Genomic DNA, 15,718 nt, shown 5'->3' with positions numbered 1-15,718 from the left:
TCAAAAGACGATCTTACCCTTATGAGTTTAACGGCCAAACGGGTTTCGTATTTAGGTTTTGCTCTGGATGGACGGCTGAGATTCACGGTTGCTGCGCGAAGCCCGTCATTTGGGCCGGAGGAGAAGAAAACGGCCCGTTAAACATTTATATCGGGTCGGATTTTCCACGAATCTCTCTAGATCCGCATCCGATTCAGCGAAGATCCGAGATCCGAGAACACGTCGATGTATCATCGAACGCTGGAGATCTAGCCCAACGGAAAATCGTTTGAAAGACGATAATACCCTTATTAATCCAACGGTAAGATCGTCTTCCACAATGGGTTTTACTTCTAATCGACGGTTGAGATTTGCTATCAAGGCTCTCGCGGCACTGATCGAAGGTACCTAACATGGTAATTTTCGTAAAGGACAAGGGCATTTTCGACATTATGTTGATCCTATAAGTATAGTTCTCCTCGGCTTCAAAGGGTTTGCCGGAACTTGGGGATTATTCTCCGCTATTTTGGAAAATTTTATCCAAGGTCCGGGGAAACCCTAATTTCATCATGCACTCACAATGATGAGGTAAAAAAAAATCCCTTTTTTCTGTATTGATCTTCTGAAATTTCATTGATTTAGTCCTGATTATCATCAGCTGCTGTTTTTTTTTGTATCTAAAAGTCATAATTTTTGTTTTCTTGCTTGATTTGGTAGTATTGTTATCCAGAATTGTTAACCTAAAGTTATTTGTTGTTTATGGGTTCAGTGAGTTTCAAGATTTGATCTTTGAATCATCTGTTAGTGTATAATTGGAGAATTGGGAGGCTAAATGTTGTCAATAGTATGAAGAGTGTGAGGAGGTGGTGGAATTGGTGAAATTTTGTTGAGATGGAATTGTGGAAGTGAGGATTTAGTAGAGGTTTAAGATCGTCAAATGGATTCTTTGGATATCAACACAAGATTGCCTCCGAGAAAGCGTTTGCTAGCGGGACTTAGGAAGGAGAATTCGGACTTTGATTTCTCAATACCTTCTAGCCGTTTATTTGATCGTCTTCGTAGTCTGGTGAAGTCAGGCAATTCGTCTCCGGAGGAGATCATGGAGGCATCCAAGTTGGCAGCTTCGGCAGCAGCTGAGGCTGCGGCTTTGGCCAAAGCTACTGCATTGGAGAAAGCTGCTGCGGCTGTGAAGGCCAGGGATGTTGCTAAGAATGCCTTAGAATTGTTGACTTGCATTTCAGAGAACGAACTTGTGAAAAAGGGTTGTGTGAGTAGAATGAAATTAAAGAAGAAGCATGTCCCCATTAAGCTCTTGTACAAAAATAAGCAGTTTGTGGGGAGTGGTGAAACTGATGAAGAATTAGCAAAGAGGTTGCATCGTGCTATTAATAGCTCACCAAGGATCACAAATAATTCTCATAAGAAGCTTGAAGGTTTAGATAAAGATGGGAAGTTGTCTTCGGATAAATTAGATGATGAGACTATTGTAGTGTCTAATGCTCACATCTTGCAAAAAGAAGAGGAATCAAATTACCTGATGGGAAATCCTGTTGGTAAGAAAGCCAAAATCAAACGGCTAAGCCAGTGTGATGTGAAAGATCAGAGACCTAAAGAAATGCTAGTATCAAATGTTAAGGTATTAACTGAAGAAGAAAGATTGAACTCTGATGAGAAAAACTTACTTCTGACTGATATAGAAAATTCAAATGGAGTTGAGGTATCCTCTAAAATTTCATCTATGTGGCAGTGCAAGAAATTGAAGGTGTCACATTGTTCTTCAGATGGGAAAATTTTGCACTCTCTGTGTTCAAATCCAACTGCAAGTAAGACTACTACTCTGGTTAAAGTGGATTGATGAGGATTTTGGATTTTGTTTCTTGATTTTTTTTTTTCTTGGTGGCTTTTGAGCTTGCTCATGTTAATTTGCTGTGACATTGCCTTAGTTTGTCCTTGTAAAATTGCTATCCACAAATAATGTTGGTTATCTTACTATCATATTTTGTTTTGTTATATGTAAATATATTATATTGTGTTCTGTTTCTTGCATAAAGAATGTTTAAGCTTACATTCACTCTCTTGTTGGAAAAAAAACATTTCTTTAAATTATCTTTCGAATTACATGATGATCACCATGCACTTTAAGACCTGCCCGACCCTTATATGAGGATTGAGGAATTGTTTTATATCCCTCATAGCAAGGCATTCTTCGGTGGAATTAAATGTTTGTTCGTGGCGTTGTTACTAGAGTTAAATCATGGTATAAACTTACAAAATACCATTTGTTGAAGTTAATGGTTTTGGCATGAGGTTCTCTCCTAATTCCTGTTATGCATTATGGCAAAACTGCCTCATTGTTTGGGAGATTAATAGTTCCATGAGTATATCATGGTTTGCCAGATTAAGATTTATTTAACTCATTGTGGTGTTATCATCATTCATTGATATTGGTAGATGATATCTAAGAAGAATATATTTGTTTGAATGTTAGGGTTTGGAAAGTCATATGCAGATATTTGGCTTAGCCATTGTCTATTGAGAAGTACTTAGAAATCTATGATGAATATCCAAGAAACCTTAATTGAACAGAGTATCCTGGAGTGTCATAACTCGTAAGTTTTAACTAAACAGAGCTAGTTATGTTAAAAGGTTTAAGATATTGGTTGTAGTGGATTGTTGATGCTTTTCCTTCTAAGATTAGGTTCATAATGGATGGCAGATGGTGACTTTATTGCTTTTTTTTGTTTGGTAAATTAAAATTTTAGTATTTCTTGCTCAAAAAATGTACTAAGCGGTGTATGATATGATGATGCTTGAAGCGAATGTAATGATTCCATGGTGCATGAAGTGTCTAGGAAAAAATTCCTCATGGAGAATTACCATTGTTCGTAGATTAGATTGCAAGCAAGTAATTCTTAAGCTTGTACACCAGAGAACAATTATTGCCATCTAAACATTTAAATTTGAAATCAAGATAAATCAACTCATTCTCTGTTTGTTTATAATTCTTATTTGATAGCTGAAATGGATTATCTTTCTAGTTAAGTGGTCTACTTCAAAGATGCCTTGTGATGCCATTCATATCTTCAGGCTTTTACTTATTTTTGTCTTTGAGAACCCCATACCTTATATGGTACCCCCTGATTCCCAACTGCCATAATTTGATACCACTGCATTGATCTTTATTGGATTAAGTGAATGCTATTTTATCGTTGTATGTTATTGTAACAATGGCATTCAAAATGTTCACAGTTTGATTGTTCAAGACTTCATCTGCAATGCCTGAATGTGCTTTATACTTGGAAAGATTGTTTCTTCTGCTACAATTTGATGCTGATTTGGAACTCAGTTCTTTGAAAAGAGTTTATGCTTTTAGCTGCCACTTGGTGATGCATCTTTATCATCACCTACCATGTATTCAAGTCAGCCATTAATTCCTAGAGCCCTTGTGGAGCTTTCTTTAAGTTCTCTTCCACATTTACAGACTAAAATGGTGAATGTTTAGGCCTTAAGTTAGAATGCATTGAACACCAGTCTGTTGCCACTGCTTGCTCTTAAATGAAAGTTTCTCTTTTTTTTTACATTGTTATTATTTTTATTTATTTATATGTGTCTAATTGGCTGAGATTGTGATATTGTGGACCAGTGGATGAATCATGAATTATTTATATTATGATGGTACTGAAAGGAAAAAATATATTGTTAATTTCCCCACCTGTTTTCTGCTTTGTTTGTATATTGCAATTTTATTGATAAAACCATTCAATGTGACAATATTATCATTTGACATAATTAATAATGATGGAGGTTTCAGGAAATTTTGAAATTGTGTGTAATTAATTAATGTAATAATCATACCCATCAACATTTTAGTGCAGATTGGTCTGTATTCATTTAAAAATCACAAATTTTTTAAAATTATATAAGTTATTGATGATTATGAAGCTTGATCTCTAGTATGCTTTTCCATGTTTTGTTGTACCGTTAACTCAAAACGCTAGTCCGGCCGGTTCAAACGAGAACCGGCATGTAAACCGGTCCGATTAATCACACTAAACACCAAGTAACCAGATTGACCGGTTCAATCGATGAACTAGTGAACCGGTTGGACCGGACCGGCCAGTTGGTTTATTTATTTTAAAATTTTAAAGTTAAACCCGTTCTAAAAAACAAAAAACAAGATATTATATACTTGTATTTTATTTTATTCCTCATTTTTTATTGTTGTTTTTGTGATTGTCGTTGTTGTATACTTGTATTTTATTTAATTATTTATTTTTGAATATTTGATATATGGTTGTATCCTTGTATATATGTATTTTAAAAAATTCAATTTTATGTAGAGTTTATACTTTGTGACTAGGGGTGTATTTGAGCCGAGCCGTTCGTGAGCGGCTCGGTGTTCAACTCGATAAGGGCTTGTTCGTGTTCAGCTCATATTGTAAACGAGCCAAGCTTGAACATCATTTTCAAGCTCGATTAATAAACGAGTCAAGCTTGAGCAGTCGAAAGCTCGGCTTATTTTGGCTCGTGAACAAGCTCGTTTATAAGCTCGGTTGTGAGCTCGTTTATATATATATATATATATATATATATCAAGGTGTATATGTGACTATGTTGTTGTTGTCAATTTGAGGCACACAGATAGGGCTCTTAACTACTATTCGAAGGCTCAGCTCGTTAAAAGCTCAGGTCAGTTAGTTCATTAAGTTAAATGAGTTCGTAAAATAAACTAGCCAAGCTTGAACACTATCAAGCTCGCCTCATTAAATCTTTTGAACAACTTGTTTATTGTATAATTAAAAGCTCGTTTATAGTATTGTTTCCAATTTTATTTGTAACAATCATTAATATAACCATTAATAGTGTCATGAACAAACTTATTTATTGGATCGTTAATTATATTGAAAAAAATATTTATAGATAGTTACATCACAATGTTTATTTTGTTATTATTGTAATTATTTGTTAATTTATTTAATGAAGATTTTAACCAACTTGAACTCAAACCTTAATGATTCAATAAATAAGCTTAAATTATTCTTTTAATCCTCAAACTCAAATCGAGTTGAGTCACACTTGATAATAATTCATTAAATAAGCTTTAAATGATACTTTGCTAAATAAAAAAAAATAGAATATAAAAAAATGGTCAAGCCTTAATTAACCTAACAAGCCAAGGTTAAGCTTCGAATTTTCTTAACAAGTTGAGCTCGAGCATGAAGCTCGAAATAAGCTCGATTAGAGCTCGAGCTCGGATAAAATAGTAACGAGTCAAGCTTGAACATGAAAAATGAAGCTCGAAAAAAGCTCGGCTCGAGCTCAAGCTCGATTAAATAGTAACAAGCCAAGTTTGAACAAGGCAAAGCTCGGCTCTAGGGGTGTAAACGAGCCGAGCCGAGCCGAGCCGAGTTGGGTATTTTGAGGCTCGAGCTCGACTCGTAAAACTATTCGAGTAGCTCGAGCTCGAGCTCGGCTCACAGAATTTCGAATTGAATTCGAATATTATCCGAGCCGATCTCGAATAGCTCACGAGTAGCTCTGCTCGCTTACACCCCTAGCAGGTTGGACTATGAACCGGTTGGCTAATCCAGTCGACAATTGATCCGATTTTTAAAACAAGGGGTGAAGCATGAATTTTTTGACCCAAATTAAACCCAAAATTATACTTAACAACAACAATAATAATAATGTACTGCATCAATTCATGGGGGAAAATAGCATAACAATTGGTAATTGTGTAAAAATATAAATAAGAAAAGATAAATATATACATGTATTTTTTTTAGCTTAATATTGTTGAATATTATCAATGACTTTTTGGGTTATTGACATCAGATCTTTTATATAAAATATTTACAGAAGATGTAAGTTTGAAACCTGGCATACACTAAAGCAATTAAGACATGAATTAACTATAATTCTAAATATTTACAGAAGATGTAAGTTTGAAACCTGGCATACACTAAAGCAATTAAGACATGAATTAACTATAATTCTATGCACAACCTTGATACGAGGGTTCATCTTGATATGGTAAAAAAAAAAAACTAATTGTTGAACTCTTTATTGGGCTTACTCACCATACATGTGAGAATTGAACATTTTACTTCTCGTATGGAAATGATACCTTAACCTTTATGTTAGTTTGGTTAGAAATAAAATCTCAAAACTCACTTTAGTTTCACATACTAGTTGGTAATTTAAATATTTTTATTATCGCTTTTCTCCCTTTAGATTAGTATTCTTTTCTTCACAAATCCCGAGAAAGCTGATTGATGAAAGGAATTAAACAAGGCAATCCAATGCCCTGTTTATTGATAAGTGGATTTTAATAATTTATTTTTATGTATGCACCATTTCTTTAATTTGTCGTTTTATGTTTTTATCTATAAATTACAATACGAATCAATAATGCAAATAATTTGTCTACAATTTGTTTATATAGTTCTTAACTTATTTTACCATAATAATTACAATTTAAGATTTTTTTATTAAACTCATTATATTTATTTTTTTGACATGTACTGATATGAGTTCAGTTTTTCTCATTTTATTGTTCTCTTTTTCCTATGTGTTCTTAGCATGGTAATTTTTTTAAATATTATTTTTGAATCTGTATTCAAACGGGCATTAAAATTTTGATTTTATTTTATTAAAAAATAATTAAAGTTTTTTTGGTGAGTTTCTGATGATGTGGATATTTTTTATACGAATGTTCACTGTCTATGTCATTCGCTTGCATGGAGTATGTCACATCAAACATTTTTGTATTTATATAAAAAAAAACCATCAAAAATTTTTAATTACTTCGCCGGTAAAATAAAATTAAAACAAAATTTCCGCTAAAATTAAAATAAAAACAAAGTTTCGGTATGTATTCAAAAAAATTCACAACTCTATTTTATACAAAATAAAAAAATAAGAATAAAAAAAAATTCAAAAGAAAAAGGAAGGGCATTATTGGTAATTAGTTGTGTTCTATTCTATCGAGCATCATACCACAACGAATCTCCATCTCCGACCTCATCAAAGACAGTGCCTTTCTCCTTCTCGATCGAGCGAGCCAGAGATTTCTCCAATCTTCTCGCCCCCAAACCCTTGCCCTCGATCCTCTCGAATTCCACTCTCTGCGGCGACGTCTTCCCCTCCCCTCCATCGATTGGATCCCATCTATCTCCCGGTGCTGCAGCTGTTGTCGATCGCCGTGCGTATCCCGTGTCCTGGTTGTTGTTCCATTGTGGATCGAGGCTTGATCTCGTGCTTGGTTCTGAGAATTTTCCGGGGAAATGGCGGCGCGGCCGCCCTTGGCTCCAGGGATGGAGGCTTTCGACGCGTTCTTTAGGAGAGCTGATTTGGATCAGGATGGCCGGATCAGTGGTGCGGAGGCTGTTGCCTTCTTCAAGGGATCTAATTTGCCCCAGCAAGTTCTGGCTCAGGTGCCGTTATTTTTATTTTTTTAGAACTTGTTTTTCATGAATTTCACCCCGGAATTTAGGTTGTTTGAATTGGTTTGGCTGGGAAGAAATTGGTGAATATGTCAGGATAAAATTAGTGTTTTGAATCTCTTCGTTGGAAATTAGGTTTCCTTAATTATGTTATAAAGCCTGATAACTTTGTTGGTCAAAGAACTTTTTTTGTTGTTGAATGGTATATCACTTGTTTTATAGATGTGAGATCTAATGAGCTCGTGGTTCTTAGTAACCGGAAAATTGCTTTTTATGTGTTTAGGTCAATCAGACCAGCCATTGATATCTTGAATGGTTTTGGGCTATGTGGTAATTGGAGGACTTCAAATTTGCTACTATTTATCGATTATTGTCATGAGAAACATGTTAATTCATGGCTTGAAACTCTTACATGGGCATTTTGTTTTCTTTTTTACTTGTGATGTGTGATGAATTTGAAATATAAATCCAACTCTGATTTTTTATTGCATAATTTATGTTAATTTTTCACAAAAAAAAAAAATGATGTGGTTTTTTGGCTATTAGAATTTACTTGTTGAATTATGATACTATTTTGCTGACTATATTGGATCCCATTATCATGTTGGTTGTTGCAGATTTGGACTTATGCAGACCAGAAGCAAAGTGGTTTTCTTGGGCGACCTGAGTTTTATAATGCACTGAGACTTGTCACAGTGGCACAAAAAGGGCGAGAGTTAACACCGGATATTGTTAAGGCAGCATTATATGGTCCAGCTGCAGCTAAAATCCCAGCTCCTCAGATAAATCCAGTGACTAGTCCTGCTACTCAGATGAATTCTGTGCCTGCCCCAACATCCCAAGTAAACTCAATGTTGCCCACTTCAAATCAGATGGGCATTACGAGGCCACCTGTATCTCCTAACCTTGGCTTTAGACCACCACAGACGCCTCCAAACCTTGGTTTAAATCAGCAGAATTTTCCTGCTCAGGGCATCAATGCTGCCAGGCCACCTCCAGCACCAAATGCTGCGGCTTTGCTTCCAGCACAGGGAGTAGGCCAAGGGTTGCCTGGGACAGTTAATGTGGGTGGACCAAGGCTTCCAACCTCAAACACCATGAACATCTCGACCGATTGGATGGGAGGAAGGAGCAGTGGATCCTCAACGCCATTAACCTCGCAAGTCTCCAACAGAGGCATTAGTCCCTCAACAAATATTGATGGATTTAGTTTTGCACTACCAGGGTCTTCATCAGGAGTGGCTACTTCAACACAGACACCTTCGGCATTAACATCATCAGTACCATCAAAACAGCAGTATCCAGCTTCATCAGCACAGCCAACTGAGAAGGATGCAAAAGCTTTGGTTGTATCTGGCAATGGCTTTTCATCAGATCCAGTCTTTGGTGGGGACATGTTTTCCGCCGCTCCTCAGGCAAAGCCCGAAAATTCTGTGGCCAACTTTTCTATGAACAACCTATCTAATCCACCCACTTCATCTGGAGCCCAAACTTCTGTTATGCCAGGGCGCTTTAATTCTGCACAGAATGTACCATCACCCTCAATGGGTGTTAGTCCTGTGCAAGCAGTTCAAACCTTTGCTAAGCAAACTCAGCAAACTATAACTCCAAACACCACAGCTTCTACAATTTCTAACATTTCAACTGGGCCTGTCAGCTCTGCATCAGTTCAATCGCAGTCTCCATGGCCAAGGATCAGTCAATCTGATATTCAGAAGTATACTGCTGTATTTGTTAAGGTGGATAGGGATAGAGATGGAAAAATTACAGGCGAAGAAGCTCGCAACCTGTTCCTGAGTTGGCGTCTTCCAAGAGGTATATGATACACTTTATTTTTTATTGATCCAGTTTGGTTCACATGCTTGTTTTTTCGCATTAGGATGTATGAAGTTGTGAAGGATCAATTCTATGCAATTACTGTTATTATACACCCATAGATGAAACTGAAAATTCTATCTGTGGTTATCACCTTTCTATTTGTTCATATTGATTCATTGCTTTTGCGTCTTTATTCTTACTGTTTTTTCATACCATTGTATTATTGGCATCATTAGCTATAAATTGTGGTAGAAACACAAGCATTTTCTGCAAGGTCCATGTGCTGATGTGCGCACAGGTTGAATCATCTGTTGTGGGTCCAAACACACTATAAAGTTATGTGATCTGTTATGACATTAGCATTGCAGTGGATAGCAGCACCATAATATTTCTCCAAGTGCTGCCCTATTTGTGTTCTTTCGCATTCAGTTAGTGATTAGCGTTTAGGTTGAACTTCATGCTGTGCTTTGTGAGCAAGTTGAGTATGTTCTATTCTCATACTTCGTAACTTGTTTAGGTTCGCATGATCATTTTTGAATTTTTTTTTTATCTACAGAGGTCTTGAAGCAGGTTTGGGACTTATCCGACCAAGACAATGATAGCATGCTTTCTCTGAAGGAGTTCTGTACTGCCCTGTATTTAATGGAAAAGTATCGCGAAGGGCGCCCTCTCCCTGCTGTGCTTCCAAATGAACTTAGGCTTGATGGAACCTTGCCAATTGCCACTGGTCAACCTTCGGCTGCATATGCTGGTTCAACCTGGCAACCTGCTTCTGGTATTTTCTGATCACATAGTTTGTGCTGATGCATGATGGCAATACTACCGTTTTATAGTGTATGCTATGAATTTTGCTTTATATGGGATCTGATTGAGCCATTATGTTTGGAGTAGGTTTGCCACAGCAAGGGATATCTGCTGGACGCCCTCCTATTGTTCCTACCACTGGCAGGACTGCAACTTCGCAGGCAAAAGGCCGTTTGCAGGCTGATGGTGATGCAGAGCCAGTTCAGCAAAAATCAAAAGTGCCAGTTTTGGAAACACACTTGGTGAACCAGCTCAGCAAGGAGGAGCAAGATGCGCTGAGCTCTAAGTTACAGGATGCAACAGATGCAGATAAAAAAGTATCATCTCTACCTTGCAGCTACTCTCTTTTGTTGGAAGATCGCTTGTTGTGTACCTTCTGCATCTCATAAGCATTACTAAATGGCATTTGCGATAAAAGCTGGAATTTTGATGTTGCACTGCGTGAAATTGCTTATTGACCAAGTTTTATAGGCTTCCAATTATGATAATTTATAATTTTCAGTCAGTTTTTTGTGAAATTCAGATATGAGGTCCCAGCTTAATCTTTTACGTTGTTGCGCATATCAAAGTATGGTCATCATAGCATGAGAACAATTTCATGCCTTTATCTGTGAATTGATGTTTTTCAATTTATGGAAAATGTTCTACCTGCAACACTCTTTTCCATTTCTATTTAATTCTAAATGGTTCTCTTTGCATGACTTATCTTTTTCTGACAGGTTCAAGAATTGGAAAAAGAGATATTGGATGCCAAAGAAAAGTTTGAGTTTTACAGGGCCAAGATGCAGGAACTTGTGAGTATGCTTTTAGCTATTATGAATGCAATTTTAGACTAGAGTTTAACGTCTTCTCAAATCCAGAAATTTTCAAGGAGTATTCTGCTATCATCTGTGATCTTGGCTTCTTGGGTTTGGTGGATGCTTCTGTTCAAAACACATGCAACATTGTTCTATATTTGTGTACTTCTCCATTTGCGCCAAATAATATTAAATAATAGTGTAATTATGTGATCAAAATATATGTTCCTGTGTTCTACTTTCTGGCCTAGTAAATGATTTGAGAACTGTTGCTTTTAAGTGATTATGGCAGTGGTGGACTTACCATTAGTTCGCGCACACACATACATATATATTCCCATTGAGAACTTATTTATTTACTGCTGGAAGAGGTTACACATGGGCACACTCATTGCCAAACACTTCATTCACTGTATTTGCCAGAATTAATCTAGCGGCTGATGCCTAGCTAATAATCTGTATATAAGAAATCAACATTATTACTTAAAATTTTAAAACAAGCTGTAAGTTCTTAGTTTTATGCATTTTGGATTTATTTATGTTTCGTCTTCATCTGAAAATGTAATTGTTATACCTTAGGTTTTTTACAAAAGTAAGTGTGACAACAGACTGAATGAGATCACAGAAAGGGCCGCTGCTGATAAACGTGAGGTACTTCATACAAAATTTTCACTCCTTTGTCTGCATTATTACAATTGGCAGGTTTTTTTTTGTTTTGTGGTTGTTTTTGGTCCTGACTAGCCTTTTTCTATTTTTTTTTTTAAATTAAAATGGTCCTTCAAAATCTCTGGGAGGTTTTAAAAAGATTTACTGCAGAATGGAGTGCTGCTACCTGTTCTCATTTTGTATTTAGTCTATGCTACAAATACATATGTTGATTCTAATTTTATTTGCTGGTCACGTTGTCAAAATTTTCTATTAAGGGAGCTCTTTATACCAACAAAAGCAATATCATCATGCATTTCTAGAATTTGTGCTCATGCTAACCTATCTAGCAAACACCATTAGAAGTTCAATGCCTCAATTTATTTCTTCGGAAAAGACAGACATGACTTGGGTGCACATATGTAACATTTATACTTAGTGTAATCTGGCATTTTGTTGTTAATGAAGAGTGTTTATAAAAGCTTGAACACTGTAAATTGAAATGAAAATCTTATACAATGAATTTCTCATATTAACTTAATGGTCTGACATGGAGCAATATCTAATGACATCCATAATAAAACTAAGTCATGTTCATTACCTCAGGTTGAATCACTTGCAAAGAAATATGAGGAGAAGTGCAGAAAATTGGGAGATGTAGCTTCAAAACTGACAATTGAGGAGGCTACATTCCGTGACCTTCAGGTAGTTTTGGTGTGAATGGTTTGGCTGAGGAAATATTTTAAGAGTACACATTTGTATAGAAATCTTGTTGAGAGTAATTTTTGGATAAATATTTAATTTTAAGGCTAATTTCTATCTGAATTATGTGTAGGAGAGGAAGCTGGAATTGTATAAATCAATAGTAAAACTTGCACAAGGTGGAACTGCTGATGGTCAGCTTCAGGTAGATCAGAATTATCCCTTCATGCTTGCGTCTATATCTTCAATTTAACTGATCTTCGTTTTGCATTTCTAGGATCATGCAAATCAGACCCAATCAGATCTTGAGGAGTTGGTGAAAACTTTGAATGAAAGATGCAAAGAATATGGACTTCGTGCGAAGCCGACTTCATTGGTTGAACTTCCATTTGGTACTTTTGATTGACTACTTTTTATTGTGTTAACCTTTTATTTGGTGAAGTGCTTTATCGTGAAGATATTCCCTTTTTTTGAGTTGTGGTATGTAACATGATTATGATTATTGTCATTGCATTTTTTAACATTTCATTCTATGTTAACTGTCTGCTATTGAATCCATATTTCAACCAGCACAATTCTAATATCTGAACATGTTCTTTTATTTTTCACCCCTCATATCTTTCACTATATGTTCAACGACTTCATCAGTGTTTTTATATAAGGTTTCTATCACCGCTATTAAACTTTGTGTACGAGGATATGAGAGATTTTGATTCATCTGTTACTAGCCAAGTAAAATGCACAAAAGAAACAACTTGGATCATCACAGCATATTATCTTAATTGAGAATGCACTATACATCTTCCATGGCTAACAGTGAATGAAATCATATCCAGAAAGTTGATTGTCTTTATCTTTTGGTAGAAAATTGCTAGTTATTGTATTAGGTTATTTATCCGAATTCAAAGCAGCTAATGTTCCGTTCATTGTACTTCCTTATGGTAGGGAGTTTTGATCAATTAAATTTGACACTTTTAGTTTTTTCTTTCTGTTTCCTCTTTCTTTGAGGTTGGCAACCTGGCATTCAAGAAGGGGCTGCTAATTGGGATGACGATTGGGACAAATTTGAAGATGCAGGTATAACTGTTTGTGTTTATAAATAAATATGCCCTGATAAGATATATAATTCAGAGTTGCTTTAAACAGTCTGGAAACAACAGTTTTATAAGTTGCATTAAAATATTTTTTTACTGATATGACACAACGTAATGGAGAGGTCTTGTATATTTTTATGCAGATTTTACAATTATCAAGGAGCTTACTGTTGAAGTTGAAAAGGTTGCTGTCTCTGCAAAACCAAAACCTGCCACATCAAGTGATGAAGCCCCTGTGGATAAGGCATCCCCTGATGCACCAACCCCTGAAGCCGATAGCAAGACTGAGAAGCCGTCTCATGTCGTGGATCAAATAGCTGAGACTGAAGGGCCCAATGTTCATAGTGAAGATGAATCAGCAAAAAGCCCTGCTGCTAGTCCTACAAAAAGCGCTTTGGAAACTCAATTACAAGAACATTACTCCTCACATTTAGGACCAAATGACTTCTCCCCGCGGACTAAGGAAAGTCAGAGGTATTAGTTTCTAACTTTTCCCTTTCTCCTTTCTTTTTTTGCTTAATTGTAAATGCCATTTTTTTTGGGGCGATAACTGAATCCATGTAAAGGAAACTAATAGGTATTCTGACGCATCTGCTATTCCAGCCAGTAATTGCCCGCCGTATATTTTTTTCAGATATTGTTAATTCACCTGTATAATTTCTCAATAATCTGCCATCTTGCTAAAGTGCCATAAAAATTTTGTGTTTGTCCGCGTATTACAACCAAAAGTAGGGTTTTTCAATGCCAATTTCTAGTTTGCCCTTATTTTTAGTGTTTTCTTGGTGATATCTGTTTGTTTATAATTTTTCTGCTGTCTGTCATCATTTGACTGTCATTGGTATTGCAGAATATTATCTTGTTATTTTTTCTCAACTTATATATATTTTGCTGTGAGTCAATGATGGGGTGCCTTTCTTCTTGTTTTTTTTTTTTAATTTATTTGTTTTAAGTCTTGGAAATCCCAAATATTTTTTTTCCTGATTTAATTATATACTGTTGACAACAATTATTGTCAATTAATTATTGGGATACGAAGATGTAAGTGTCTAGGTGCTGCTTTCTTGAAAATTTTAGCTGACATTCTGACATCTAAACGTCAAACCCATAGCTATAAACTTTGATCTAATTAACTTATACTTTCTGGTATTTCTGCAGTGATCATGCTGGTGCTGAATCCACCGTTTCTAGTGAAAAGTACGCAGATGAACCCTCTTGGGGTGCAACTTTTGATGCAGGCGATGATACGGACTCTGTATGGGGCTTTAGTTCATTCAATACGAAGGTAAACCAACAGTTTACTTAAATCCGATCAAATTATTGCATGCACTTATTGCAAACGGAGAAGCTGCGCATATTATTCATTTCTCTTTCAAATTTGACTTTGATAATCTCATGCAGGAGGCTGATCATGAGAGAAACGGTCATAGTTTCTTTGGTTACGGGGACTCCGGCCTAAATCCAATTAAGACTGGCTCTCCAAGCGCAGCTAGTGTTTACGGTAGGGATAGGGGGCCATTCTTTGACTCTGTTCCAAGCACGCCATTGTTCAACTCAAACTCTCCGAGATTCTCTCCAAGGTTTAATGACGGGCCAGATGACCATTCTTTTGACAGCTTTAGCAGATTTGACTCCTTCAATATGCATGACAGCGGCCTTTTCCCGCCACGTGATAATACTCTCACAAGGTTTGATTCTATGCGAAGCACCACGGACAGTGGTTTCTTTCCTTCACGGGACACTTTTGCACGGTTCGACTCCTTTCGCAGCACTGCAGACAGTGGCATTTTCCCCCAGCATGACAGCTTTGCAAGGTTCGACTCTATGCGAAGCTCAGCTGACCACAACCGTGGATTTCCATCCTTCGATGATGCCGATCCCTTCGGCTCAACTGGACCATTTAAGGCTTCCGATAGCCATAGCCCGAGGCGCGACTCTGATAGTTGGAGTGCTTTCTAGTCCACTCATATTTTGTTCTATGCTTCGAGAAATTTTTACTTCTCCGAACATGATTCTTATTTTCGTGTGCTATATATAGTTTACAAAATGGGGCTGGTTGTATTTTTTTGTATCAAGTTTCTTTAGTCCTTGTATGCGGCATTTTTCTTCTTTTGATTGTGTTTGTTGGTGATTAGCTTGCTTCATTCTCCCATTTGCAAATCCATAATTATATGACCTTTTGAAACATTCTTTACATCTTTATTCCTTATGAACATTAATGGTTCAGGGTTTTTGAATATTGTTGGTGAGGATTGTTTATTTATCATTATCCATTTTTTTTCCTGATTTATTTTTCTGAAATTATTTCACTGTTTGATTGCTCATAATCAATCATCTCTCTTGGCTTTTGTTGCTTTCAATGTTTTTTTTTTTGGGCTATAAATGAAAACCTGCCTGTTCTTATTGAATAAGACCAACAAAGTTTCTAGGGGAGATG

General features: G+C 36.2%; 2 protein-coding genes across 3 annotated transcripts; both read left to right on the top strand.

Moving 5' to 3' along the window:
- Nucleotides 1–474: 474 nt before the first annotated feature.
- LOC120271821 lies at nucleotides 475–2,010 on the top strand. Its single transcript, XM_039278494.1, has 2 exons — nucleotides 475–567; nucleotides 749–2,010. Exon 2 carries the CDS (start codon nucleotides 917–919, stop codon nucleotides 1,832–1,834), a length of 918 nt encoding a protein of 305 aa, XP_039134428.1. The 5' UTR covers nucleotides 475–567; nucleotides 749–916; the 3' UTR covers nucleotides 1,835–2,010.
- A 4,958-nt stretch (nucleotides 2,011–6,968) lies between these two features.
- On the top strand, nucleotides 6,969–15,513 carry LOC120271988 (epidermal growth factor receptor substrate 15-like 1). 2 transcript variants are annotated; one of them, XM_039278686.1, is made up of 13 exons: nucleotides 6,969–7,415; nucleotides 8,042–9,239; nucleotides 9,799–10,017; nucleotides 10,134–10,363; nucleotides 10,766–10,840; nucleotides 11,423–11,494; nucleotides 12,095–12,193; nucleotides 12,324–12,395; nucleotides 12,468–12,582; nucleotides 13,199–13,267; nucleotides 13,428–13,758; nucleotides 14,440–14,566; nucleotides 14,683–15,513. In XM_039278686.1, exons 1-13 carry the CDS (start codon nucleotides 7,266–7,268, stop codon nucleotides 15,238–15,240), a joined length of 3,315 nt encoding a protein of 1,104 aa, XP_039134620.1. In that variant the 5' UTR covers nucleotides 6,969–7,265; the 3' UTR covers nucleotides 15,241–15,513. The 2 variants fall into 2 exon arrangements, with proteins under 2 accessions (XP_039134620.1, XP_039134619.1); XM_039278685.1 differs by having other exon boundaries at nucleotides 10,131–10,363.
- Nucleotides 15,514–15,718: the final 205 nt, after the last annotated feature.

This window comes from Dioscorea cayenensis, chromosome 11, assembly GCF_009730915.1.
Source record: "Dioscorea cayenensis subsp. rotundata cultivar TDr96_F1 chromosome 11, TDr96_F1_v2_PseudoChromosome.rev07_lg8_w22 25.fasta, whole genome shotgun sequence".
Taxonomy (NCBI): Eukaryota; Viridiplantae; Streptophyta; class Magnoliopsida; order Dioscoreales; family Dioscoreaceae; genus Dioscorea; species Dioscorea cayenensis.
The sequence above is the reverse complement of the archived record's forward strand: the minus strand, read 5'-3'. Positions and strand labels throughout refer to the sequence as shown.

What these genes read in the sequence shown, in the direction of transcription:
- LOC120271821 (XM_039278494.1), top strand. Translation starts at nt 917, where the DNA reads ATGGATTCTTTGGATATCAACACAAGATTGCCTCCGAGAAAGCGTTTG.
- LOC120271988 (XM_039278685.1), top strand. Translation starts at nt 7,266, where the DNA reads ATGGCGGCGCGGCCGCCCTTGGCTCCAGGGATGGAGGCTTTCGACGCG. An exon ending in CTACATTCCGTGACCTTCAG is followed by an intron (nt 12,194 to 12,323) that starts GTAGTTTTGGTG and finishes AATTATGTGTAG; the next exon opens with GAGAGGAAGCTGGAATTGTA. An exon ending in GGACAAATTTGAAGATGCAG is followed by an intron (nt 13,268 to 13,427) that starts GTATAACTGTTT and finishes ATTTTTATGCAG; the next exon opens with ATTTTACAATTATCAAGGAG.